The 26,969-nt window shown below is 44.5% G+C and overlaps 2 protein-coding genes across 6 annotated transcripts in view; both read left to right on the forward strand.

Moving 5' to 3' along the window:
- Positions 1–1,019: 1,019 nt before the first annotated feature.
- Positions 1,020–20,905, forward strand: chd8 (chromodomain helicase DNA binding protein 8). Of its 5 annotated transcripts, none has more exons than XM_087178126.1 (40): positions 1,020–1,135; positions 2,306–3,129; positions 3,208–3,378; positions 3,561–3,884; positions 4,955–5,068; positions 5,183–5,688; positions 5,862–5,973; positions 6,665–6,883; positions 7,038–7,106; positions 7,206–7,261; positions 7,346–7,463; positions 7,826–7,909; positions 8,075–8,212; positions 8,861–8,982; positions 9,178–9,421; positions 9,507–9,683; positions 10,001–10,144; positions 10,285–10,383; positions 11,342–11,501; positions 12,469–12,679; positions 12,813–13,008; positions 13,116–13,286; positions 14,117–14,407; positions 14,517–14,737; positions 14,854–15,056; positions 15,174–15,330; positions 15,434–15,523; positions 15,608–15,711; positions 15,854–15,977; positions 16,151–16,223; positions 16,351–16,622; positions 16,828–17,060; positions 17,256–17,906; positions 17,994–18,100; positions 18,207–18,428; positions 18,613–18,708; positions 18,793–18,903; positions 19,065–19,166; positions 19,267–19,371; positions 19,760–20,905. In XM_087178126.1, exons 2-40 carry the CDS (start codon positions 2,407–2,409, stop codon positions 20,126–20,128), a joined length of 7,689 nt encoding a protein of 2,562 aa, XP_087034252.1. In that variant the 5' UTR covers positions 1,020–1,135; positions 2,306–2,406; the 3' UTR covers positions 20,129–20,905. The 5 variants fall into 5 exon arrangements, with proteins under 5 accessions (XP_087034252.1, XP_087034253.1, XP_023277635.1 ...); XM_087178127.1 differs by having other exon boundaries at positions 3,211–3,378; XM_023421867.2 differs by having other exon boundaries at positions 2,306–3,378.
- Positions 20,906–23,100: 2,195 nt separating this feature from the next.
- tox4a (TOX high mobility group box family member 4 a) overlaps positions 23,101–26,969 on the forward strand; it is a 6,116-nt gene continuing 2,247 nt past the window's right edge. Inside the window, exons 1-7 of the mRNA XM_023421952.2 lie at positions 23,101–23,580; positions 23,671–23,736; positions 23,859–24,158; positions 24,265–24,510; positions 24,657–24,989; positions 25,120–25,200; positions 25,292–26,005. Of these exons, the coding sequence (XP_023277720.1) occupies positions 23,476–23,580; positions 23,671–23,736; positions 23,859–24,158; positions 24,265–24,510; positions 24,657–24,989; positions 25,120–25,200; positions 25,292–26,005 (1,845 nt within the window). The 5' untranslated portion in view covers positions 23,101–23,475. The remainder of the gene's footprint in view (positions 23,581–23,670; positions 23,737–23,858; positions 24,159–24,264; positions 24,511–24,656; positions 24,990–25,119; positions 25,201–25,291; positions 26,006–26,969) is intronic.

Here is a 26,969-nt window from a genome sequence, read left to right on the forward strand (position 1 = left end):
CATTTAAATTGAAATGGTAAATATGATATGAAAATTAAGACTGTGAGCTCCATGCTGTTGGGCCCTAGATCCCAATGGACCTGCAGAAGTTGCAGGTTCCCTGTGCAGCAATAGGCTTGTGGTAATATCATTAATTGTAACTTTGTTTGGGAATTTGCTGCACTGAAATATAGTATCATCTGATCTGATGAGGGCCTTCATGTGGACTTTATTACCTGAGGTTGAGGCCCTATATCAGAGTTTAGTTGTGATACCTTCATTACTCCAGTTTATTTTACATGGTGCATATTCCTAAATTAATTTTATTTGTCAGATTACCACACAGCAAACCTGGGGGTGTACAAAGAGTGGAGGAAGAGGGGGTTAATCCAGCCATGTTTAAAATAAAAACTGAAAATGTATCAACTGGAACAGCCACGGCCGATAATAATTATATTTCAGTCCCTGAGCGCTAGAGGGCGCCACACTTCCCTAATTACAATCACTCATGAGAGCAGTCAAGTCATCACATTATCAATTATCAATTCTCAAAATGTAATAATAATTAACTCAAATCCGCCCATTTTCCCAAGGGTTATGGGTGTATATTTATATAAAGTAATAAAGCAATATTAGAAGATCTCGCCATTCATTTATTGGTGTCAACTGAGTCCTGAGCTGTGGCCAATGTAATAAAACGCTGAAAAAAACCGATGGTGTCATTTACAAACAGGCCTGTTGCGTTGTGCTCTCCATTAACCCTTTGAGATGATTGAAACACCGTGTGTTTTTCTCCAGTCAGCTCTTACAGGCCTGCGCTCTCTAACGTGAGCATCTGTGGCATTAAAACAGCGATGTTGAAGATCAGTCAGTCAAATGATCTCAGCTAGGCCGCATTTATTGTTTTCTCAACCAAACTATGGCTCTCATCCCGCCTAGTCGCGGCCTCTCATATGACGGACAGCCGGTTCAGCCAATGAAATTAGCGTATGCTGCCGGCTCAGGAGGAAACTGACCAATCGCCGTTTAATAGCATCCGAGGGGCACGCTTTCTACGCTTTCTCTGGCAAGAATGTTAGTTCCTGCTCTTCCCTGGCCGTTTCCTGTAATCGTACAGTGTTGTGAGACGGAGAAAGCCATGTGTGTCGATGCAAAGGTAAATTTAGCACCCCGAAATTATTACTGTGAGAGTTAGGGCAGTGGTTACGATGGTTATTTTCAGGTATTTTTGGCAAAAATTAGACGCAGGCCAACCGAAACAGTATTGCGGCCTAACCCGTGTCTGAACGTTGACGGGCAATGGTTATTGTGGCACGTTGCTTTGGTTTGGTCCGGTTTGTTGATGAGATTGAAGGAGTCCGGTAGACTGAATGGTTGGTAGTAAATGACAGAGAAGCGAACTAACGGCTCCAAACGTACAATAGACCGTGTTTAAGAGCCTCGATATGTTTTCGGTGCCACACACGCTTTTGTAACAGGGCACATCTTGGTCGCGGTACAAGCTAATGCTAACCGACGGTTTTGTGAGAAAGACTGCAATACGACCAGAGGGGAAAGCATCATAGCTCTCCAGCATCAGTACCCTCCTCGTCTGACTTCACCACCAACTATTTCCATTCACTGAATGTTCCCTGGGTAGTTACTATTACTATTGAAACGGTTTACTTTCATTTTTATGTTTTTCAAAACGTCTACTATCACATTGAAAGCATTTTCTGGCCGTGGCCATGTGTTAGATGTCACATACGAAAACAATACTTTTTTTTATAATCCAGTAGCAGTTATTAGTTTACTTTATATGTCATTTAAACTTGTTTTCAAACTTCGCAACTGTTAAATAAATGAGTAGTGTGATGATCTTAAGTCACAGTAGAGTAAACTTGATGTCAGTCATAGCTCGTAAGACGGTAAATATAAGTGTGTTTATATGAAAGCTGTCTATGGTTTAGCCAACTATACCTATTCTTTCTGTGCATTTGGAAACAAACTTAAATGAATGATGCTGTGATGTTGATATACATCATAGAAACATCCATGAAATTTAGGAGCTGAGAAGAAAACAACAAAAACAAGGACCTGACGTTACAGTTGCCTTTTGCTGTGTAGTGCAGCATTTGCCAAACCTGTCTTCTCCTTGGTTTTTTTTATTTTTATTTACACTTAAACATCCCTGTACTAGCCATACCATTTGTGTTACTGAACTTGTAATTGTATGTAGGACTGAAGCAGAATGTGTATTTACAATAAGCTGTACAGAGTTTGTGTAAATAATGTCAAAGTCATGAAATTGTGCTTCCTTGACATCAGTGTCTCTCCTCTTTTCCAGCTGTTTACTTAAAAGTTGAGAAGAATTGGTCAACAATTACTTAGCTTCCATCTCGGAGTCTTTTAAACATTGTGCCCGTCTCCCTGTGTGGAGTGGGCAAGATGGCAGATCCCATCATGGACCTCTTTGAGGACACACCCCTGTTTAATCTTGATGCCCTACCGGACGATTCCTTCTCTCAGGGCTCCACAGACCCTGTGGAGGAGGCCCTCAAGCTGGCGTTGGGCCAGGTGGACCCACCGGTTGAGCCGGAGCCCACTCCTGAGCTCACAGTCAGTGCAGGCCTCAGTGTTCCTGTAGTAGCACCCGTCATCCCAGACCCTGCCCCTGTTCAGGTCCCCACACAGCAGCCAGTGCCAGTGGCAACTGCTCAGACTGTTTCCATAGCTGCAGCTCCCGTCGTGACCCCGGCTCCTGCTCCTGCCTCCGTTGATATTGTACCTCAGATCCAGGCCCAGACCACCATACCAATTGTCAGCCAAACCAGCGGGTCCTCCAGTAGCACAGTCCTGCTGAGCTCACCTCTGACTGTTTCCAGCTCCATGGCCACCACCACCACCACGGCACCGCAGCTCACACAGATAACTCACCAGCTCACTCCCCAGCAGTTGGCTGCGATCACACAGCAGGCCGGTGGTAAAATTGTCATCCTCAAAGGACCGCAGGGTCAAGCCCAGGTGCTGCAGACTGTATCAGGAGCCGCAGGCCAGACCAGTGGAAAGGTTATTCGTGTGTTGTCTGGCACTCCTCTCAAACCTGGCATGTCCATACTGCAGGGGGGGACAGTCTTGAATCAGGCAAGCCCAGGACAAGCTCAAGTCAAGGTGGGTGCAGGGGTTCAGAGGCTGCTGCAGTCTCCCAACGGTCCAGTGAAACAGGTGCTGCTCACTTCCATTCCCCAGCAGGTACAGCAGACGCCAGGCCAGTCGGTTCAGGTGCAGATTCCAGCCCAAGCACAGATGGCTCAAGGCCAGACTCAAGTCCAAGTCCAGCCCCAGGCTCAGGCTACCCAGATCCAGGTACAGCCCCAGGGCCAGGTGCAGCTCCAGCCAGCCATGCAGGCCCAAACGCAGGTAAGCAACACGTCCTCTGTCACCACAGACCACAAGGTGTCACCACCCAGCACTACAGCAGGTGATGCTGAGTGGTTTTGTGGTTTACTATCAGGGTCGTCGCTGAGTTTCACAAGCTGTATATTTAGATCAGTCTTCTGCTGACTTTTATAATGAGCCTTATTCTCTGTATCTGATTCTAGGGTGGCGAAGCAAAGCGGATCACTCTGGTTCTCCAGCAGCCCTCCCAGGCTGGCTCTGTAACGACAGCGGGTCAAGCTGTCACAGCCCAGCAGCAGGTCACCCAGGTTCAGCAGGTTCAAACAGCCCAAGGGGGGCAACAGCAGCAACAGGCCCCAGCTAGACTAGTGTTGGGTCAGCTCCCTGGTGGCAAACTGGTGCTCCAGGGAAGCCAACTAGCTGCCCTGACCCAGGCTCGAGCTGCTGGTCAGGCTGGAGGGCAGCCCAAAGTCCTCACAATTCAGCTGCAGGTGCAGCAGCAGCCCAACCAACAAGGAGGAGTGAAGGTGAGAAATAACTGTTTTAGAGTTCAGAAGCATCAGTTTGTTTAATTAGATTAGTGTTTTCCCATAGGGCATGTCATTTTTTTTCCTTCTTGTTTTTTCCTGTTTCTTACTCTGAGCTTTGATGTTCCCTCTTGTGATAAAGTACCATGTTCTTTTAACCCTAACCCTAACAAATCAGGCAAACTTCCTGTTATTCTCTATTGATACAGGCGAGAGGGGCTTTGGTGGTCTTGGATGTGTCTGATACTAATAGAAGCAACAGTTTGTTCCCAATACACTCAATATTTACATCTGTTTAGTTGAAGTCAGGTTTTCAAACATTCCCCAGAAGTCAGTCATTGAAAATGCTGTTTTGTGAAATCTGACACCCTGTGACATGTTGCTCCCCGGCAAAACACCCACAGCGACGTTAGCAAATGTGGCTCTGTGTGACTAATATTATTACGGATTACAGATTTTATATCAGATTTCTGTCGTTACGTAAGATTTAACAATTTCAGATTGAAAATTATACTGCTTGATATATACATGGCCACATCAGTAGTCACAATAATTGTGTTGGTTATATTCTACATCACTGTAAACCATAATAAATTATCTGTCAAGGATGTAGTTACAACTACCAACATGGTGGCATTTTTGGGAATATTTATGTTTGCGGTCTTATCCAGAGTTACAGATGAGAAGATCAATTTCTGTTTAATCTCTGTGGGTTCAGAAGAGATTGGTGCATAATATGATTAGCCTAGCTTAGCACAAAGTAAAGAAGCAGAGGAAAAAAGCTCTGGCCAAGGTGCCATTCATTTACTCTAAAGCTCTCGGTCCTAAATACATCCTGGACCAATATCTGTACTAAAGCACAAATATGAAATTAATATTGCTTTTAATGTGACTGGTGATAAGGCAGCGAACTAGCAGGTTTCACATAACATCTGACTCTTGCTTAAAATCCAGCCAAACTACTTTACTGTGTTACATCTAATCTGACATGGGCTCGTTAGGTTTTTAATCTACTTGTTTGGTGATTTTCAAAAGAGACTGACTTGACCTGTTCCTTTTCACCCTCACAGTACCAGCTGGTGTCAGGGACAGGAAATACTGGCAGCCCACAGGTGTTGCAGATCTCACAGGGCCAAGGAGGACAAAGAGTTGCAGTGCCGCTCAAAATGCTTCTGCAGCCACAGGTAGATCTCCAGATGTGCATAGACCCTGTCTTATTATATAAACATTAGATGGAGGCTTAGGGGCTTTTTATAAAAACCTGAGAGAACGTTTTTCTAACATCCTCTTTCCTTCAGACAAGTGTGGCTACCTCGGCTGGCGGCACAGTCTCTGTGGTGAAGGTCATCAACACGTCTACTGCAGGTCCTTCCACTACCACCACCACCACGCCGTCCCAGGCCATCCGCATCACCAAGGCCCCTGGCGAGCCTGCCTCTGTCCGACGAGTAGAAATCCTTTGTAAGCAAGAGAAGGCGAACCGTATTGTGGCCGAAGCGATAGCTCGGGCCAAAGCACGGGGTGAGAAGAACCTGCCTAGAGTTCTGAACCAGGATGAGCTTCCAGCAACCCAGACCTCTCCTGAGGTGGGGGGCACTATAACCGTGGTGTCTGCTGCTAAGAAAAAGACCAGTGGAGGAGGGAGCAAGAAGAAAAGTCCTGTCGCCGGGGCAACGACGCCCAAAACTGCAAGTGCGGCCGACAAAAAGAGCAAAGTGAAGACACCAGGAGGAACAGCTGGAGTGGCCGGAGGCACAGTAATACCTGGGACTGGGAACAAGAGCAAAAGCAAGACTAAGACAAAGTAAGTGACGTGTTCGTGATAAGACGGTGACGGAGGGAATCATTGAAATCAAACTAATTTCTCTATATTAAGAAATGTGACCTTTTTATACAAAACAATGTTTATTACTGTCTATTATCTGTCTATTTACCACAACCTCATTCTGTCTGTGTCTTTCCTCCGTCGTCCTGCAGCACTATCACTCTAGTGGGAGCAAAGAAAAGAAAGAGGAACGCGTCCTCAGACCACTCTGATGGGGAGTTGAGCCCTGCCTCACCTGCTGCACTGGAGGATGACATGATTATGGTATACATGGTCACACTTCTTACAATTTCTTTTCCCAATTTATATCACAATAGTCAACACAACAACTAATAGAGCATCGAGGCAGCTTTTTGCTTCTGTTGTCTTTGTTAAAACGTGACATTAAATTAGCACTGCTGCAGGTACATCCTAAAAATTTGAATCGTTTTTGATAATGTGGTTGAACAAGTAAAAATGTTATGCTTGTAAGAGTCAGATAAAGTGAACACTTCTGGCCTCAGCTGCACAAAGTACTATAGTGTTTCTGATACAGTGTCTTTACAGGCCACATAGCGACAGCAGCACGTCAGTAGCGTCTAAATGGGATGAGTTCAGATGAAATGATGACTGAAAAACCTGACTGAGACTCCTCATATAGAGACCCACTGTTACGGGAAACCTTATGTTACTATCAGTAATGATGAAACTGAGTTATAGTGATAACCTGATTTAGTTGCCACAGATCATCGACACACCTTGCAATGCACACATCTGTTCTCGTCTGAATTGAAGTGGGGGAAAAAAAAAATACTGTACACGGTTGAACTGGAATATTTAGTAACGTCTGCCCCCTCGTTTGACGTTGTTGTTGTTGGGTGTGGACTTGTTGCTTGAACATTAGAGAAGAACATAATCTTATCCGGTGTATTGCTGATGAACTCACGTTTAACGTACGCCTCCCTTTTCTGGCCAGAAGAGGCGCTCCAATCGTGTGGTGAAGAGGAAGAAGTACACAGAGGACCTGGATATCAAGATAACAGACGATGAGGATGAACAGGAAGATGTAGACGTTACTACAACCGCAGCAGCCGTGGCTTCCATCAGTGGCGGGACAGCCACAGCAGCAGCAGCGCAGCTTAAACAGGAAATGGAGCTCGATGGTGACGGACTGCCCAGCATGCAATTCTTTGTGGTGAGTGTTATTTCTTCCGAGGAGAGTTTGAAAGAAAAGTACTTGAAATTAAGTGGACATTATCTGGAAAAGGTTGTTTGTTGATTCATGTGGTGACGCCTATTTGCAGTGTTGGATTTGGATCTTATTTGTGTATTGCTTTTTATTTTTACAGGAAAACCCGAGTGAGGAAGATGCTGCGATTGTAGACAAAGTTCTGTCTATGAGATTAACAAAAAAAGAAGTAAGATTAATACATTTTTAATTTTCTTCCATAGCAATACTTAAAATTGTACAATTATTTTGTAAATCATAAACTGAAAAACCTGCTCTTCTCTTCAAGGTGTCCCAGGGCCAGTACACCAATGTTGAGGAGTTCTTTGTGAAATACAAGAACTAGTAAGTTTCCGACTCTCGCTGAATAACTTCAACATTGGCACTTGGCGTTTCGAAATGAGTAAAACCTGACTCTCTCGTCCTCAGCTCATACTTACACTGTGAGTGGGCCAGTTTGGAGCAGCTGGAAAAGGATAAGAGGATCCATCAAAAGATCAAGAGGTTCAAGACCAAACACGCACAGATGAGGCACATCTTCCAGGAGGTGAGACTACTTCAACTATGAATTTGTACAAATTAAAGGGAAAAACCTGAATAAACAAGTGCAGATGCCGCCGCACAGGCCACAAAGGGTCACGAATGCTTTGATGAGTGTGAAAACGAGGTGAATCATATATGAACACTTACGGGAGATTTGGACAGCGCTCTCAACCGCCATCATCAAAACATCAACTGAGGGAATATATTTTAGAAGAGTGATGTTCATCGTCCCGTAGAGTTCAGAGAGTGAATCTGTTCTGGCTGCTCGTGGTCGACCGTCACCTTACTAAGACACGGTGTTGGTCTTTCCTTTGATTTGTCACCCGTCTGTATTTGTACCGTCTCTGACCCTGTGGTTCTCCTCAGGACGAGGAGCCTTTTAACCCAGACTACGTGGAGGTAGACAGGATCCTAGACGTATCCCACAGTGTTGACAAGGACAACGGCGAGGTGAGAGAACACATTTTCACTTTCACAGCTGGACAGCTGTTCCTCTCTTTGCCGTGTAGCTGAACTCTTGTGCTGTTTTTTTTTTTGTCCCAGGAATATGACCGTCTTTTATGATGTAGCGTATTTGCAGAAGTTAAATATTAGCTTTCACTCTTTTCCCTCTAGCCTGTTATCTACTACTTGGTGAAGTGGTGCTCTCTGCCTTATGAAGACGCCACATGGGAGCTGAAGGAGGACGTGGACGAGGGCAAAGTGGAAGAATTCGGCAAAATCCAAAACAGACAACCTCGCCTGAAGAGAACGGTGAGGAGTCAAATGAGAGATTTTTAACTCGTGTTAATTTCCAACCAACTATTTTTCTACACATTTGAATTTCATATATAAAAGAAAAAAAAATCTCAAAAACTGAAAATGTACATAATCAATGATGTTGCAGGGGACACACAATAAAACTGCTGTCCCCTTTCCAAATCTGTCTCGGGACCCCTGTGGCATGTCATCCCCCGCCTCTGTTGCAGTGTGTCAACAAAATAATCTTAAAAAAAGACTCGACCACAAGCTGCAGATGAACAGATACAATTCATTAATAAAAACAAAATCATTGCTGGTTTACTCACCAACACTGGAGACGCAACAGGGAGCCATTCATTGTGAATTCAGGTCAATTTTATTCATATTGTGCCAAATCATAATGATCAAATATATTATCTCAAGGCACTTAACAGTTAGAGAGAGAAGCCCAACAGTTCCCACCATTAGCACCATGCATTGGACTAAAAATACTGGTTGTTCCCAGCATGAGTCAAGAGGCATCAAGTGGCGCAAGAAGTTGAGAAAGGTTCAATTTTATGCAACGTTCAACTGACTGGACCAACTGATTCTTTCCGACTTTGAAATAAAAATAAAAAAAGTCTATTATTTTCATCCGGTTTTCCGTCTCTCTCTCCTCAGCCGCGGCCTCAAGCCAGCTCATGGAAGAAGCTGGAGGAGACCAGAGAGTACAAGAATGGCAACATACTCAGAGAGTATCAGCTGGAAGGAGTCAACTGGCTGCTCTTCAACTGGTACAACAGGTAATGATCACACACAGTCACCTGTTCAAAGCCACAGTCAAACTACATGCGTTTTCTTGGATACAGTGTTTTAACCGAAGCAGTAGAAAAACATCAGAAATAGGATTGTAGTAAAGCGTAACATGAAGCAGGGAAAGATGCTGACCGCTTCTCCCAAGGCTTCAGTATTCACATTCCCTGTTACTTGTCTCTCAGGCAGAACTGTATCCTGGCGGATGAGATGGGTCTGGGTAAGACTATCCAGTCCATCGCGCTGCTGTCAGAGGAGTATGCTGCTGGAGTCCAAGGCCCCTTCCTAGTCATTGCTCCGCTCTCCACCATCACCAACTGGGAGAGGGAGTTCTCCACGTGGACCAACATGAACGCCATCGTGTACCACGGCAGCCTGGCCAGCCGACAGATGATCCAGCAGTATGAGATGTACTGCAAGGATGACAAGGTGGCGTTGTTGATGACGACGGTTGTTGTCATTTACCTTTACTGATGTTAGACATGTCTAATGAAAATTGGCTTTCTGTCTACAGGAGCATTTGATCCCAGGTGCATATAAGTTTGATGCCCTCATCACGACCTTTGAGATGGTGTTGTCTGACTGCCCCGAGCTGAGGGAGATATCCTGGCGTTGTGTCATCATTGATGAAGCTCATCGCCTCAAGAATCGCAACTGCAAGCTGTTGGACAGCTTGAAGATGCTGGATCTGGTGAGTGGACCACAGCTAATGCTGCTTCATAGCACTTAACCATTGCACAGAATAACAGGATCTCTGCTGCTCCAACAGCCTTTATTGCTCTTTAGTTAGATGCGCAGTTGGACTAAGGCTAAAAATGTGTCTTTTAACATTCACTTGAAATTCTTTTTGAAAGATTTTTAAGACTTAATTTGAACTTTTCCTCATCTGTTATGGTCGTCTTCCTCTCACTTCTTATTTCCTGGTCCTCCTTTTTGTCCTTTCTGTCCTCCTTTGCCCCTCTTCCCTTCGTCTCTACCTCTTTGCCCGTTTTCTGCGGCTTTTCCCAGGAACACAAAGTATTGTTGACTGGCACCCCTCTCCAGAACACTGTGGAGGAACTCTTCAGTCTGCTTCATTTCCTGGAGCCTGCTCAGTTTCCCTCTGAGACAGAATTCCTCAGAGACTTTGGAGACCTCAAAACAGAGGAACAGGTGTGAAAATAACACTGAAATTCACACACATACACCTTTACAAGAGCATTGTCTCTTTGTCTTGACTGTTCTGTCATATTTAGCGTTTAACTGATAATGTTCAGCTGTCATTGAGCAAGTGTTTGGTTTGGTCCCCTTAGGTTCAAAAGCTGCAGGCCATCTTGAAACCCATGATGTTAAGAAGGCTCAAGGAGGATGTTGAGAAGAACTTGGCTCCCAAACAGGAGACCATCATCGAGGTTAGTTCAAATAGTGTCAGTTCTCTATGAACTCTGTATTGTGTTTGAATGACATAAATAAGACAATTTGTTTTTCCTGTCTTTTTCTAAAAAGAAATGAAATCAAATTGGTCTCTAAATTATTTAAGCTTGTGAATGGGGATTTATTTACAGTTTATGTATCTGTTTATTAACAGTTTAAAAAAGTTATTATAATAACAATAATAATAATAATGATAAGCAGAAAAGATGCATCAAGACAAGCCTGCAATGGCTGGCTGCCTGTTGGCTGCTGTCCTCCTTCTCTCCTACATCTCTCTCTTCATTAGCTAAAGCGATCCCTCCCTGACCCTCTCTTACTGCTTCAGCTGCCACAGCAGTACTGGGTGAATGCTGAAAATATAGGTACAAATTAATTGGATAGCTTTTCATTCTGTTCAGCTTTTCTACATGTTTTTTTTTTTTTTTTTTACATTTCTAGGTATTCTGTTTTGCTAATATCTCTGGTCTAGACTGTCTGTATGCCTCCTCAGGAATGGGCTCTTTTGAGTGTTTGATACATTTTTTAATGTGTATTGAGAGAACAAACATTCAGGATCAGAGTTGAAGAATTACTATTAATGTTATCCACTTGCATGAGCAGCCAGCGCTGACTAGCAGCTGTGCCAGCCATCTTGTCTGCTGGGAAAAGCCAACAACAATCCTCCCTCCTGCACATGATCGTGTTTTGATTCAGTGTGCACGAAGAGGAGGGTTATTCACAGAGAGAGTGAGAGCGGGGCAAGGAGGGATCATGGAATCAATGCATTGCGTACAGCTCTGGAATGAAATAAGATTTTACCCACATATATATGTGGAGGTCTGTGTTGATATCGTGGCACAAATAAATCAATATACGGGAAACACTAAAATCAGAAAAAACGTCACATGTTGTCAAGATCGCTCGTGTGTTGCAAAGTCTGACTGTGTCTCCTCTCAGGTTGAGTTGACGGACATCCAGAAGAAGTACTACCGAGCCATCCTGGAGCGCAACTTCAGTTTCCTCAGTTTAGGGGCAAACAGTAACAGCAATGTCCCCAACCTGCTCAACACTATGATGGAGCTGCGCAAGTGCTGCAACCACCCCTACCTCATCAATGGTATTGCATAACAATATTAATTCGATCTTCTGCATGTAGTGTTGATCATTTTAAATGAATCCTTTTTGCTGGAGTCAGCTGAGTTTGAGTAGCTCTTTGTGCTCTGCCTTTGTCTGCCTGATATATTATTCAGACTTGCAAATGTACAGCTCTACATCTCTGTCCAATAATAACTGATCTGAACCGTTCCATCCTGCCCGTGAAATAATTTGACGGCCAGTTCCTTGTATTATTATCATTCAACTTGGCCGACAAAAACTGTGCTGCAGATGGTGCCATTATTCTTTGTACTATGTATTTTTGTTCCATTGTGCAGATTGAGTTTATGCTAAATCAGAGGTGGAATTTTTCCCTAAAGCTGCCTACACATGATAAGTAGTGTCAGCTGCACTTGCTGCAGGTTTGGACTCTGCAATCAAAGAACTGTAAATTAGTGCTGGTTTAAAAAAAAAAAAAAAAAAAAAAAAAAAAAGAAAATAAATACATTTCACTTTTTATTAGACACATTTCTGGAATCTTAAAGCCACAAGGTCACATGTTCCCTCGTCAGATGCACTTTGAAAGGCCGCTGATGAAATATAACTGTCACTCACTCTGTAGGAAACAATGGCTTGTTGTGGCAAAGTGATTTCTCTTGTGACCATGTTGAGAACTTAATCCCGACTTTCTGCAGTCATGGATTAGTCGGGGCTAATTCGAATGTCAGGCACATTTGTTCAGTTTTGTGGCTGCTGAGGAATCCAGCAAGTTTGAGTAAAAGATCAAACAACAAATTTTAAATAATCTTGATGTTGTAGCTGTTCATGTAGAAACAGTTGAGCATTAAATTGAACTGTTTATGTGAATGTGTGATACTCTACCCAAACTGATGAGGAATCAGATCAGTAAATATGCACCGCAATGAAAAGCCATCAGAAGTGGATACCAAAACAGAATTACACCTGTTGCACGTTTCTGTGTTTCTCAGGCGCGGAGGAGAAGATCGTAGCAGAGTTGCGGGAGGTGTACGACCCCCTGGCCCCTGACTTCCATTTGCAGGCCCTGATTCGGTCGGCTGGTAAGCTGGTGCTACTGGACAAGCTGCTGCCTCGCCTCAAGGCTGGTGGCCACAAAGTGCTCATCTTCTCCCAGATGGTGCGCTGTTTAGACATTCTGGAGGACTACCTCATCAACAAGAGGTATGACGGTCAAAGTGCCTTTCACTATATTAATATTTCAATATAATACTAAGCTAAATTAATAACTGTCACCAGGTTATGGACTCGTGATAACGAACGTAAGGTGTTTTAACCTCTTTTGTTTTTTGAACAGATACCTTTATGAGCGAATTGATGGCAGAGTGCGTGGGAACTTACGACAAGCTGCCATTGATCGCTTTAGCAAGCCTGACTCAGACCGCTTCGTCTTCCTGCTGTGTACCCGTGCTGGCGGCCTGGGTATTAACCTCACTGCTGCTGACACCTGTGTTATATTTGACTCTGACTGGAACCCTCAAAATGACCTGCAGGTACGAGACTGTGTGTGTGTGTGTGTACTGTGTGGTATAAAATTGACGTGTTAACCATGTCTACGTTCAGAGCTCCTCTGACCCATCTTTTTTACCTCCTGTTCCAGGCCCAAGCAAGGTGTCATCGTATCGGTCAGTCGAAGGCGGTTAAGGTGTACCGTCTGATAACCAGGAACTCCTATGAGAGGGAGATGCTGGATAAAGCCAGTTTGAAGCTTGGGCTGGACCGTGCCGTCCTGCAGAGCATGAGCGGCAACAAAGAAAGCAACGTCAACGGGGTAAGGAAACGACTAGTCACCAACTCAAACCAGTTGTATCCCATGTTTCCAACAGGTCTGTGCTAATACACACACCTCTGGTGTTGAGGGCTGAGGTGTGTGTACAAGAGCCTGTAAGTCATAGACAAGTGGGTCACAAGCATGTACACTTAACTCACACTTGATTCGCAATTCTAATACAGCTTTGAAGTGGCATTCAGAGGAGCTAAATGTATCCCACAATGCACCATGGCCTACTGCCCCACACCAGTCTGGTTGTTGGTGGCAGCACACCTATAAGGCTGATTTTTAGGATGATCATAATTTACAGAGATGAAGAAGTTGAAGTTTATGACATATTAAGAATAACATGTCACATCTGACACTGACAAAATAAATATATTCTTTTGATAAATATGATCCATCCTTAAGAATTTCATGATAGACACCACTCAACATAATATAGTGTTATGCCTTTTTTTTATACTCAGGACTTATGTGCGTTTAAATTTAATTGCTTGCTGTCTCACAGCTCTCGGATGTTTGTTTTCTTTTCACTGATTTTGTTTCAACAATTCATCCGAGCTTGATTGTGCTACGAACGGCATTTGTATTTGCGGATTGTGACGGGATCAACAAGTGTGTCCCAGTGAGATCTATTAAACATCCACACGCTTGTCGTCTTAATGGCCACTTGGGCACTGTGGCAATTACTGGAAATACCTTGCACAAGCAGACACTTGACTACTCGCAAACACTGCCAGTGTGGATGCTGGGACTGTTGGACCAATAGTCGTCCTCTTCCAGTTTGGAACACTGCTGTAAATGGCTTTCCGTGTCTTCTTCAACAGATCCAGCAGTTCTCCAAGAAGGAGATAGAGGACCTCCTGAGGAAGGGAGCATATGCCGCCATCATGGATGAGAATGACGAGGGCAGTCGCTTTTGTGAGGAGGATATTGACCAGATCCTTCAGCGGAGAGCCACCACCATCACCATTGAGAGTGAGGGCAAGGGCTCCACCTTCTCCAAGGCCAGTTTTGTGGCCTCTGAGAACCGCAACGACATCGCCCTCGATGATCCCGAGTTCTGGCAGAAGTGGGCCAAGAAAGCCGACATAGACATGGACTCCATGAACCGGAAGGTAAACCTGATGTTTTCAGATTCAGTAAATAGGCTCACAAAGATAAAAAAGTCGGCATATTGATTCAAGTAATGTGTAATTGACTAAAAGTTGCACTTCCCTCCCACAGAACACCCTCGTGATCGACACTCCCAGAGTACGCAAGCAGACCCGTCAGTATTCCACTTTACGAGGCGAAGGTGGAGACCTGTCTGACCTGGACAGCGATGATGAGTATCCACCTGCCAATTCCAGACAGTCTCGCTCCTCCCGACGCTCTGACCGCCACAGTGGAGGTGGATACGGCCGCACGGACTGTTTCCGGGTGGAGAAACACCTGCTTGTCTATGGGTATGTAGACTTAACTTACAGCTTTTATGTCCCTGTACATAATATTTAAGTATTTTGTCGGTTTATACTCTGTCGGTTTGTACTTTCATTCCATTTCCTGTTTTCTTCTTCTGCAGTTGGGGTCGTTGGAGGGACATCCTGTCTCACGCTAGATGTAAACGGCGTCTGAGTGAACGTGATGTTGAGACGATCTGCCGCGTCATCCTGGTCTTTTGTCTGCTCCACTACCGCGGAGATGAGAATATCAAGAGTTTCATCTGGGAGCTCATCACGCCGCCGGAGAACGGACGTGAACCCACAACACTACTCAATCACTCTGGTAAGAGGCTGCGCAGCTTGTGTGCAGAGAATATGTTTCCTACTTCATTTGTGACCCTTGAATTAAGTGTGTTTTACTGACGACTATCCCTTATTCTGTTGTCTTTTCTCCACCTAGGCCTGTCAATCCCTGTTCCAAGGGGCAGGAAGGGAAAGAGGGTAAAGGCCCAGAGCACGTTTGATGTTCAGAAAGTGGAGTGGATCCGCAAGTACAACCCTGACACCCTGCTGCTGGATGACAGCTACCGCAAACACCTCAAGCACCAGTGCAACAAGTCAGTGAAGCCCCATCAGCTTTTTGTATTTTGCTCTGTGTGCACATGTGAATGTATTCTCATCCATGCTCAAAACATTAAAACATCTCCTCTCCCACCTCAGGGTGTTGCTGAGGGTGCGTATGCTCTACTACCTGAAACAGGAGGTGATTGGGGAACATGCGGAATCTGTCCTGAAAGGGGCCGACATCAGGTATGTAATGCAGCCGGTTGGACATCAAAGTTGTTAGACACAAGTTAACACTTCAACACGGTAAAATACTAATGCTTTTGTCAGGGATGTTGATATCTGGATGCCTGAGATGGAGCAGCAGGAGGTACCGGCAGGATGGTGGGATGCTGAGGCAGACCGCTCACTGCTTGCAGGCGTTTACAAACACGGTATGTTCTCTCTCTGTAGAGGTTCATAACATTTTTGAGTTACAACTTCAACACAGGTTCATTCCTCCAGTTGCCTTGCTTTAAATCTGGAACATGTCTGCGTTTTTTTGTATAAGAGCCTTGACTTTGTCCCAATCACTAGGTTATGAAATGTACACCACCATGCGTGCCGATCCCTGCCTCTGCTTCCTGGAGAGAGCTGGTCGGCCTGACGACAAGGCAATTGATGCCGAGCAGCACACCGGTGACACTGAGCTTGGAGACGAGTGAGTGACGCCTACATCGTCAATCAGAGCTTATTTTGTATATATTTTATAGTTTCCACATTGTTATATCTTAAAAGTCTTGAATTTAACTTTATGAAACAGGCAGATGTTTTGGTGAGGATGCTCCTCTACTTGACTTTACTTTATGGTGCTATATGGTTTGTGTTGTGCAGTGCTGACTATGATAAATACTCAGAGGACCCAGAATTCAAGCCTGCGTCAAGACACAAAGATCTTTTCGAGGAGGTACGAATCAGAGTCATCATATTAAAGTGGTTCTGTCTGCACTGGTCTGTTTGCATGGACTCGATTTGAATATTTTGGAACTAAAAAATGTTTTATAATGTGTCTCTATTTTAACATTGTCCTCCAGCCTGACTCTATGAACGTGGACGATGAGATTTCTGTGGAAGACAAGGCAGGGCCAGTGGTCACGGAAAGCTTATCGAGCCAGAGTGGTGCGTGTGACTGGCCCTCGAGCTCGTCACTTACAGCGCGGTTGCGGCGGCTTATCACAGCTTACCAACGCAGCTACAGACAGGAGCAGCTGAAGATTGAAGCCGAGGCGAAGGGTGACCGCAGGCGCAGGCGGTGCGAACAGGCCAGCAAGCTGAAGGAGATTGCACGGCAGGAGCGCCAGCAGAGGTACACTGCTATTACATCATACCACAAAGGCTTTGTGCTTTTTCAGTATGTACTAAGTTCAAGTTTAACACATACAGGTAGTATCTGAATTGTTTGCCTCCGTGAGGGTTTTTCTGAAGTTTTATCAGATGTCTAAATTTCCCATTGAAGCCCCAAAGTCAGATCGGCCCCACCTCACCCCAGTTTCCCTCTGTCCCTCTCCTAGGTGGACACGAAGGGAGGAGTGTGACTTCTACCGTGTGGTATCAACTTTTGGCGTGGAAAAGATAAAAAAGGAACCAGGTCTTCCTGAGGGCGGAGAACCTGATTTTGACTGGAACCGCTTCCGTACCTTTGCTCGTCTGGATAAAAAAACCGATGAGAGCCTCAGTCGATACTTCCGCTGTTTTGTTGCCATGTGCCGGAGGGTCTGCCACCTCCGCCCAGGCCGCGGTGAAGGTAACTACTACTTAATACACTGTGGTCTTTTTGTGGAGGCTCATACTGTCAACATTACTGGAAACTACATGTTTTAACTAGGGACTCCAATATTTATGCTCATTACTTCCATAAATAGCAGTTTGATAAAAGCAGAACATGTTGAATTAACTGGCACTTTATTGACTTTTGATCTTTTACTCTGGTTTTACTCAGATCCATCAGAGCTTTCCCAGACTGTGGCCCCCATCACAGAGGAGCGCGCCTCCCGTACCCTCTACCGTATTAGCCTCCTGCGTCGCCTCCGTGAGCGAGTCCTGCCCCACCCCACCCTGGAGGAACGTCTGCCTCTGGCCCCGCCCAGCTCGGAGCTGCCCACTTGGTGGAATATACCGGACCACGATCGTCAGCTGATGCTGGGTGCTGCTCTGCATGGTGTCAGCCGCACTGAGCTCTCCATCTTCTCAGACCCACAGTTCACCTTCAGTCAGGCTAGGGAAGAGTTCATCCAGAACCAGCAGGCCCCGCCCCCTCCACCTCCACCCCAAGCAATGCCCATCATGCCCATCATCCTGCCCAAAACACAGGAGGACCTGCCTGGAGTAAAGGAGGAGGTGGCTGAGGACGCCCGGTTGCTTGGCGCTGAAATCAGCACTGACCTGCAGAGCACGCCTTTGAGTCACCATGATGGAAAAGTGCCAGGGCAGGACTGGAGCTTCAAGAGGAGCAGGGGCAGGGAAGGTAGAACTGGAAGGAAGGGAGAAGGAGGGTCTGATTCAGATTCTGATTCTGATTCAGGCTCATCGTCCTCTGAGCGATCAGGCAGCAGCGATGACAGCGGCGAGAGTGAGGAAGAGGCGGAAAGAGGTAAGATGATAGAGGAAGATGAAAAGTGTTGAATGCTGCAAGAATAAAAACAACCAATTTAATTATTTTTCCTGTTTTCCTTCTCAGCAGGCATGAAGGTGTGTGACGTGGATGAAGATAATAGTTTACTCTCCATGACTCCATCTCAGGATGGCGTCCCACCCCCTGACCCTCTCAGAGTGGACTGGCCCAAGGTAATTTACAGTTTACAACATGTTTGTCTTGTTTCTTTTAAAGGAATAAAACCACCTGTTTATTTTGTTGCTGTGAACGATTCATGAGACGACTCCTTTGTCTCAGGACCGCGTGTTGATCAACCGCCTGGACAGTTTGTGTACGCTGGTGCTGAGTGGTCAGTGGCCCTCGGGCCGGCGATACGTGCCTGAGGCTCAGCTTAACCCAAGCTCAGAGCTGGTGGGAGACGAGATGGCCTACACGAGGGTGATCCGTAAACCCAGCGGCGTGCCTGGTGGCCCCGGGGCAGAAGGAGAAGATGGAGAATTCACTGTTAAACTCCTTAAGGTGAAAATACAGTGGAGGATGAAGTAATATATTAAAATTAAGGCATAGACGGGCAAACTGACACTGTGTTTGCTTTTATTGGCCATTAAGATCAGTTGTTAAGATCAGTGTAAAATCAAAGATAGGCATTATAAGGTGCTGCTGTGATGTGTGTTAGACGCCTGTCTGTCTCTCACCCTGCCAGGAGGAGGGGCTGAAGCTGACCTTCTCTAAGCAGGCCCTGATGCCCAATGGGTCAGGGGGAGAGAGCAGCAGCCGCAAGAAACGCAAGGACCAAGAGGTACATGGGACAGGGTTACGTGTGTTCCTCTATAACACAGCGCTTTGGATTTTGTTTGATCACTGTTTTGTCTCTCTGTCTTAGTTATCAGACCCAGACGGACTCGATCCGCTGGAGCGTACTCCTCGACGCAGGGACCCTCCCACCTGGCTGAAGGAGAACCCAGATTATGAGGTGGAGGGAGACATGCTGGAGGTAAATTCATGACACGTATGGAATAGGACCAAACTCTTCAAGTCTCAATTGATACTGCCTGGCTTATCATCAAACCTTGGTCTCTGTTTGGTTACTGACATTTTGTTTTTCCTCCGAAACTGTGTCTCTGCCTTATCGCATCATTTGTCGTGTTTCCTCAGCTTCTTGTGAACAGGAGCAAGAGGAAGAGGAGGAGGAGGGCAGATAAAGCCCTGACAGGCAGCGAGAAGGTCAAACTCATTAACATGAGGACTGGAAAGAAGGTGAGACATGATGAAGATGCAATCTATGCAGTTCTCTAGATCGGACTTGTCGCCTGCGTGTTATCGCTTGCTAACACAAACATCCAAATGTTCTGTGAAGGTTGGAGCTGCTTTCTGTCCGATGCTGCAAGATCTGAGGGAATATCTGGAGGAGAATCCTGATATCGCTGTAGCACCCGATTGGTCTGAAACTGTTAGGAACTCGGTACGTACTCATATCATACTGTTACTACTTCGCAATTGTTTTCTCCTTGATGCCTTGCTTAATAAAAGAAGCTGTAATACCTGCACTGTTTCCATGTGACCAACTCTAGTAGCTGACACACTTGACAAAAACCGTATAGGATTGATTTTTTTAGAGCAGTGAAGTGAAATAAAGTTGAAATGAAGTGTACTTGTGGTTCGCTGGAAAAGAATTTGGGGTGCATTAAAAAGTTCTTCTTCCTGACCTGTAAATTAGTTTTTTTTTTTAAGACTGTAGGACTGTATTTTCCACAGTGTCGGAGACGAGATTTGAAACCACATCCTGCTCTCTTCTGTTTTTACCACATCTGACTGTCTAATGTTTCTAATAATAATTATCCCTCTCGTAGGGCTTCCTGCCCGAGACCCTCTTCCACCGACTGCTGACCGAACACTCGGAGATCCCTAAGAAAAGCCGACGCCGCCATCATCATCACCACCATCACCACCATCACCACGCTCCAGAGCCTGCTCCCGAAGACCCCAACCTGGATGGAGTAGAGGAGGAGACTCTGGTCTCGGATGGAGCCTACATGATGGATGAGGAGGACCTGGACACCACCCATCACTTCCTCACCAGTCCGGACTTTGACGTTAAAATGGAGGGTGGCGACAGCCTTTCCCAAGGTGACTACGACAGCTCGGATCAAGAAGCACTATTGGACGATGTCATCATAGCACAGAAGGACTCTGACTCCTCATCAAGCTCCGAGGATTGACTCAACCCCACTCCTCAAACACATCTGACTTAGTCCCCTTCTCAACAATGAATCATGTTATTCTTCGTCTTTTATTTTTACCATGTTATGTATCGAATTATGGACGAATGTGTGTTTTTGTTGCTACTTTTATTCATTTATTTTATATAGGGTTTTTTTTTTTTTTTTTTTCATGACAGGAGCAGGTTTGCACCCATCCGTTTTCTTTTTCATCACTGAGAATTGTGTTCCATCTTTCTCCCGACCCTCCTCAATAACCTCTGACAACATGGCAAAAAGCTGAGCTTTCTTACTTCACAACTCATCATTCTCCTCTTTCTCAAAACCTATGAATTCCCATCACATTCCCAGCCGTGACCAAAAGGGGACCCCTGCTGTACAGATACCCTTTTCTTATCCAAGAACCTCAATGCTGGTCCTCTTGCGCTACATGAAACTGGACATGTACTGAACAGAGCCTGGATCCTGATCCCACAATCCCCCCTATCTCATCTGGTCATATCCTCCGTGTCCAGTCGAGTCTGTGAACTAAAAGGGGATCCAGTGTGTGGATGTACTGTTATTGTTTTCACTCTGTGGGAGGGGTGGGCATTGAGAGGGGGGTGGGGTGGGGGAAGTGGCTTATTAGTTACTGAAGCAGTACTAGGAGGATGGGTGTAATGTAAAATGTAGAGCTGGTCAGTTGTGTACAATGGTGCAAATATGACGGCAATGAGTTACTATTGTTTTATGATCTGACTGTATCTGTGATATGAATAACAGCAATCTAAAGTGAAAGCAAGTTTCTGTGTATTATTGTCACTTTCACCAGACAGAAGCAACAAGGAGGTTTACCGTTTGTACACAAGATCAGTTATGTTCATTTCTGAACAGTGTTTTATAATAATTGTTATTACAATTACAATAATTGTGTCATAATTACAGAAGGTGATCATGTGTAGGAGCTTAAATTACTCCCATTAAATATGAGCTACAAACTACTGATAGCAGTAGTGTCCACGTACACAGAGGCTAATGATGTACTTAATAGTACTAGATGGGAACAGTACTACACCCAGTTATTTGGAATTAAGTTAGAGATCCTGCTGTACATAGTTACTGTTCCACTCTGTGTTTCATCACTTTATTTTATTTTATTTTTTTAAATGATCTTTCTGAATCATGATAGCTAAAACATGTTATTGGATTATTATGTTATATTCGAAACTAAATATGTATCTGTTGCTGTACTTCCTTTCTGACAGTACAAAGAGTGGGATCCCACTGAAAATAAAATACTGTAAGTGTGAATATGATATGCAGGTACAGCAATTGATACTCAGTAAACTCAGAATATGTGTAAATACCACTATATCAACAATAATTGTGAAAAACATTGGTGGGCATTACTTGAACGGGTTTTCAAAAGAGAGACTGATCTGTCTTCTTGTTTTGTCGTCATAGTGCTGTCCTGTTAGGCCGTCACGCTGATAATGTCCATTCATTTTCGTGGGTCCACTAACCAGACTTGTATCACTGTAGCTTGTTGACACACTGTCCCCCAGTCAGGTGACATCCAATGACATCACCAGTTTCATTATTTAAAAGGTTAATATAATTTTCAGTGACACCTCCACTCCCACATTATCTATCTGACACATCGGCCAATCAGAGACCAACATATAGACATATGCTTTTCATTGGCTCAGTGACTCAGCTCTTCATTTTATTAGTTATTATAGACTTTTTCTGTATATTGTAGCTAAATTTCAGTTTGTGCCTATTTATATTAATTCAGTAAGTAACATATACTGGCACATAATGGAATCAAAGTATGTTTAATTCATCTTTCAGGAATGATTCAAGTCCAATCTGTGTCAGCAGTTACAGACTGCAGCTGAAATGAAGTGCTGATGCATGATGGGTGTCCTGATATAAGAATGAAAAACAGTACAAAGCAGAGAAGATGGAGGAGCATTAAATCCAGAAGCAATTTTAAATATTTAACCAGTCCTGCTTACATGAAGCAACAATGAGGACTGCAGGTGCAACACACACCTGCTGCTGTATGATGACAGATGGCTTGAGGTGTTTCATAAAACTGAGCTCCAGGGTCTTGTAATTTTTAATAAAAGATATTACCATAAATTATAAATAATTTCTTTACCCTGTTTGCATGAGGAGAGTGGCAAAGGTGAAGAGATTGGGTGGGCAGGCTGCATGCACTACAAATACTTGTATATTTTGTTTGATTTGACTTTAAGACCTTTTAATATCGTTAAGAAAAGCACATTACAAATAGAAAATTATGCTTAATAATAATATTACAACACATCCATATTAAATGAATGCCAGTTAAAATTCATGAAATATCTAGATTACATGTTATTTTGTCAGTATTTTGGTAACTGAAATACATTCAAACTGAATCACAGTTATTAAATTATATCATTATAATTTGCTTTTTAACCACAGATTTCCAAGATTTTTCCATTCAACATTCAATTAAAAGTGAGCAAAAGTAATTGTTGCGTAATGTGTTGTAATTAAAACCTGGTTTTAGTTCATCTCCATCTGGGAGGGCAAAGACAGTCGATTGGTTTAATCTCTGCTTGCAGTAGGAGGTACTGCTGCATTCAGGGTCTTTTGTTTGCTCGTAAATGGTAAATACAAGCAAATTCAAAGCTTGTCAGCAATAATAACGTAGATAATCTGGTTGCTGCTGTTTCATTTTTTTATTTCAAACGAAAATAATTTAAACAAATGCATCAGACATTTAACTGGCTGCTTTAATTGGCCAAACAAAACGTTAAGCAAACAAAATTGTAAAGACCAGTTATGAGAAAAGCGTCCACGCTATTGTTTCTTAGACGTCGTCTCGTCACCTTTTAGCAAGTCACATAGCAGAAAGTTAACATACTTTAATTTACCGAATATGTCCGAAGTGTTTCGAACAAAAACGGCCGTTTTTCCCACGGCCCTTGAATGCAGCACTAGCCATTGTGGTCGGTTCAGAGGTGGTGCTAGCATCGCCGCAGCATATGAATGAGTTTCATGTTGGGCCTTCAGTAAACATTGCACTACGGGGGAGTTTATGTGAAATATTTTGGAGACATTGTAATTATTCAGCTGTTATTAGCCTCAGGTCGCCCCCTTGTCCTCGTTCACCCTCGGACTTCAAAGCTAAAGTAGCTTAGCATCATCTCCTCGACCTTAACGTCATGCTAACCGACAGTGATTAGCTAGCTGCTAGCAGCTGCAGTTAGTGTATGGATAGTTGACCTAAATGGGTTGAAAATCAAGAAATTCCTATTTTTAATAAAGTATACAACGTGCGTAATAATTTATTTAGAGTAAATCTTTTAAATATGGACCTTAATTTTTACTCTGACCTGTCGGATGGATGTGCTCAAAATGTTGACTCGGAGTTTTTGGACACTCAAGCATACGGTGGATACTCTGAGGAAAACAAGGTAACCTGTAATCCAGTGTTTAATGTCATTGATCAAGGGTGACAATGAAGCTGTACATTAGTTAGTTAGATGCTAACAGTCTTGTTTCAGTTTCCAGAAGGCAGCGACGGTTATCTCACCATCAGCGGAGCAGGCCACCCTTTTCTGTCCGCTGAGGTGAGAGAGTTAATTCAAGCAACATAGTAGTGCAGAGTACTATGTCTTCGTTGTACTGGTCTTTACATGTGTTTTGGTTCGTTGAGGACTGACCCGCTCTTCTTCCTCTTTTCCACTTACAGCAGACATTCCATACTCCCAGTCTTGGGGACGAGGTGTTTGAGATCCCTCCCATCTCCCTTGACCCAGACCCAGCTCTGGGCATCAGTGATGCTGTGTCTCACTTTGAGTTGACAGATGGGTCAGATGGGACTGGGGGACCTTCAGGTTCCCGGAGCCTTGTTAGTAACCTGGTTGTCGAGGCCAATGACCCTTCCTTTGCGTCCACCTTTGTTAACTCTGGGTCCCAAGGCCTGGAGCAGCTGAACCTTGGGGCAATGGGACAGGCTGGAGGGGGGGCCCTGCTGAGCTCTTCTGCATTGGTGAGTGCTCTACCTGCGGGCCAGAATACTGTTTTGTCTGTTTAAATGTTATTTGTTCATGAATGCAAATTAAGAGTTGTTTACAACTGGTTTGATCCCTCTGCAGGAACTGGGAAATTCCAGTGGTTCACATTTCAGCAGTTCATCCCCTATGACCATTGATGTCCAGCTTGGTGACATTGGTCATGGTCTTCTGGGAAGCAATCAGCTCAGTACAATTAACCAGTCAGAGTTGGCACTGGGGATCGGGGGTGAAAACATGGGGCACCATTCAGAGACACCTGAGCAGCCGCTGTCAGCAACACCGTCTCCAGCTGGTTCCCTGCAGGATGAGGACATGGATGACTTCAAGGTGAGGGGTTACACCTGTGGTGGCCAACATCATTGTTTGTTTGCATTCATCACAGTCAGTCTAATTCCATGCAATGTCTTAGACCCTGCAGCTAATATGTGCCCCCCCCACCCCCCACCCCTCTCTCTTTTCCTCTCTTTACTCAGAGGAGTGTGCTGGTAGACTCCCCCATGTCTCTCTCCTCTTCCTCTGTTGTCTCCCACATGTCCTCCCACCCAGGTCCCCTGTCCTCTGTCTTCCCAGCTGCAGCCAGGAGGGGTGGAGGAAAGCCACTGCCCTCAGTGAGTGGGGCCATGGGCGCAAAGAAAGGAAGGAAGAAGAAAGATCCAAATGAGCCACAGAAGCCTGTTTCCGCCTACGCCTTGTTCTTCAGAGACACCCAGGCAGCTATTAAGGGCCAGAACCCCAACGCATCTTTTGGAGAGGTGTCAAAGATTGTGGCCTCCATGTGGGACAGCCTGGCTGAGGAACAGAAACAGGTGAGCACACATGCTTATGTACAGTAAATTAATATCCTAAGTCAGTCTTGGAGAAAAGATGATTGTTTGTGGAAACAGAAAGATATTTGGCACATATTTAAAACAGTGGCACTTGTTTTGTCTCCACTAGGTGTACAAGAGAAAGACAGAAGCAGCCAAAAAGGAGTATTTGAAAGCGCTGGCAGCTTACAGAGCCAACCAGCTCTCACAGGTAACATCATGTTGTCCTCTGAAGAAAAAACAGTTTCTTGGGATTTTCATTCAAATGGATTATCTAACATATTGATCCGTCTGTATTCCAGCCTGCCACTGAGGAGATGGAGATTGCCCCATCACCACCTTCACCTGCCATTAACGCGACTCATACAGCCCTCACCTCTGCTGGTCACCAGGCAATCCGCCCAGCTAACAACAACCTGGAAGAGAACACCATCACCAACATCTGTGCCTCCAACATTATTCTAGACGTGCCAGAGATGACCACACGTTCTCGCACAGGAGCAAACAAAGCCACCTCTCCAGCAGCAGCTCCACCAGCCCAGACCATCACCAAGATCATAATCCCAAAGCACATGCTGCAGGCAGGGGGCCAGGTGGTGACAGTGTTGCCTGGAGGGGTCCGAACCTTGCAGCCTACACTAGTAGTGTCGGGCGCCTCCCGTCAGCCACCTCCGCTGCAGCAGATGCAGAATGCCCCTCCACCGCCACGGCTTCAGCAAATGGCGCCAGCACCTCCTCCATTACAAGCGAAGCCGCGGGAGGGAAGTTCCACACCAGGTCTCCCTGTGTCCATCACGGCTACACCTCCGCCTCCACTCCAGATAAAAATAGTTCCTGCCTCCTTGCAAGGCAAAGAGGCCCTGCCAATTATTGTCCCTAATACAGCAGCTGCACCATCGACTATGACCACTTCTGCCCAGTCTGCACCTGTCATGTCAGTGCAGGTGGTGAATTCTGCTGATGTGTCGGGTAGTCCAGATGAGGATGAAGTTACAGAAGTGCTGCCCTCAGAAGATGTAAGTACTCTTCTTAATTCACTGCTATGATTTGTTTAGCTTTGTTTTCATCTCAGCTTAATTTGATTGAACCAGACCCCTAACTTTCTAAGTTTCCAACTTTGGCAAAGTTTTAACTTAACTGCCAAATTTTTTGCCATTTTCTCAGAATTTAACATCTTCTCGTCAGAAGATGTTAAATTTTATCCCTCCTACATAACGTTATGATAGAGCTGATAATTCTCAAACTTTTTTTTGTTTTACGGCATTTAATCAGAGTGGATGTAATTCAGATTCTTTCTCATTTAGCTAGAAAAAAAGACATTAAAAAGTAATTGAAAATTTCCTCAATATATCCTCATCATGTTGATATAAAACATAATACAGGCAGCATTATGTAGCTTTCAAAACATATTTGCGCTTGCAAAATGTTTTGAGAAGTTACATAGGTTGAGTGTGTTGTGGAAATCTTAAAAAAGATAAAGTGGTTTTTATTCAACATCAGCAGCCTCGAAATGTGAACAATCCAGTCTCTTAGACTATAGCAAAAAAGAATGTGGGAGTATCCGCCACTAGCTGACAGCTGGTGATTTCAGGCTGCACAGGCAGGTAGCTGAAAATTCTCAGGAGTCAAAACCTGATATGTGGGGAAAGAATGCAGATAAAGAACTACTCCTTTACCACAGTCAAGGGCAGTTCAGCCCTAACTGGAACAGTGTATCATCTACAAAGAGGTTCAAATGAGGTTACATGAGAGCACTCATATGATGGATTCAATTTTTCCCAGTACAATAAAAAGACAGATTAAAAATACAGTCACACTAAAATTTTCCACTACAGAGTGGAAATCACCTGTGATTGTGAGAGTGTGACAAGGTGTCTTTTTTTAGGTTACATATCGACACCCTCTTAAAATAATGGCCTAAGTCATTTTTTCAGGTTTTTCAGGAAACACAAAAAACTCAACAAAAGAGTCACACTTTTG

Source organism: Seriola lalandi, unplaced genomic scaffold (genome assembly GCF_002814215.2).
Source record: "Seriola lalandi dorsalis isolate HSWRI2012SDOR001 ecotype SW California unplaced genomic scaffold, Sedor1 jcf7180002054677, whole genome shotgun sequence".
NCBI classification, from domain to species: Eukaryota; Metazoa; Chordata; class Actinopteri; order Carangiformes; family Carangidae; genus Seriola; species Seriola lalandi.

Bases quoted from the DNA above. Each gene is read 5' to 3' on its own strand.
- chd8 (XM_023421867.2), top strand. From the start codon at position 2,407: ATGGCAGATCCCATCATGGACCTCTTTGAGGACACACCCCTGTTTAAT. The intron at 8,213-8,860 runs GTGAGGAGTCAA...CTCTCTCCTCAG, and splicing joins AACCTCGCCTGAAGAGAACG to CCGCGGCCTCAAGCCAGCTC. The intron at 14,408-14,516 runs GTAAACCTGATG...TCCCTCCCACAG, and splicing joins TGGACTCCATGAACCGGAAG to AACACCCTCGTGATCGACAC.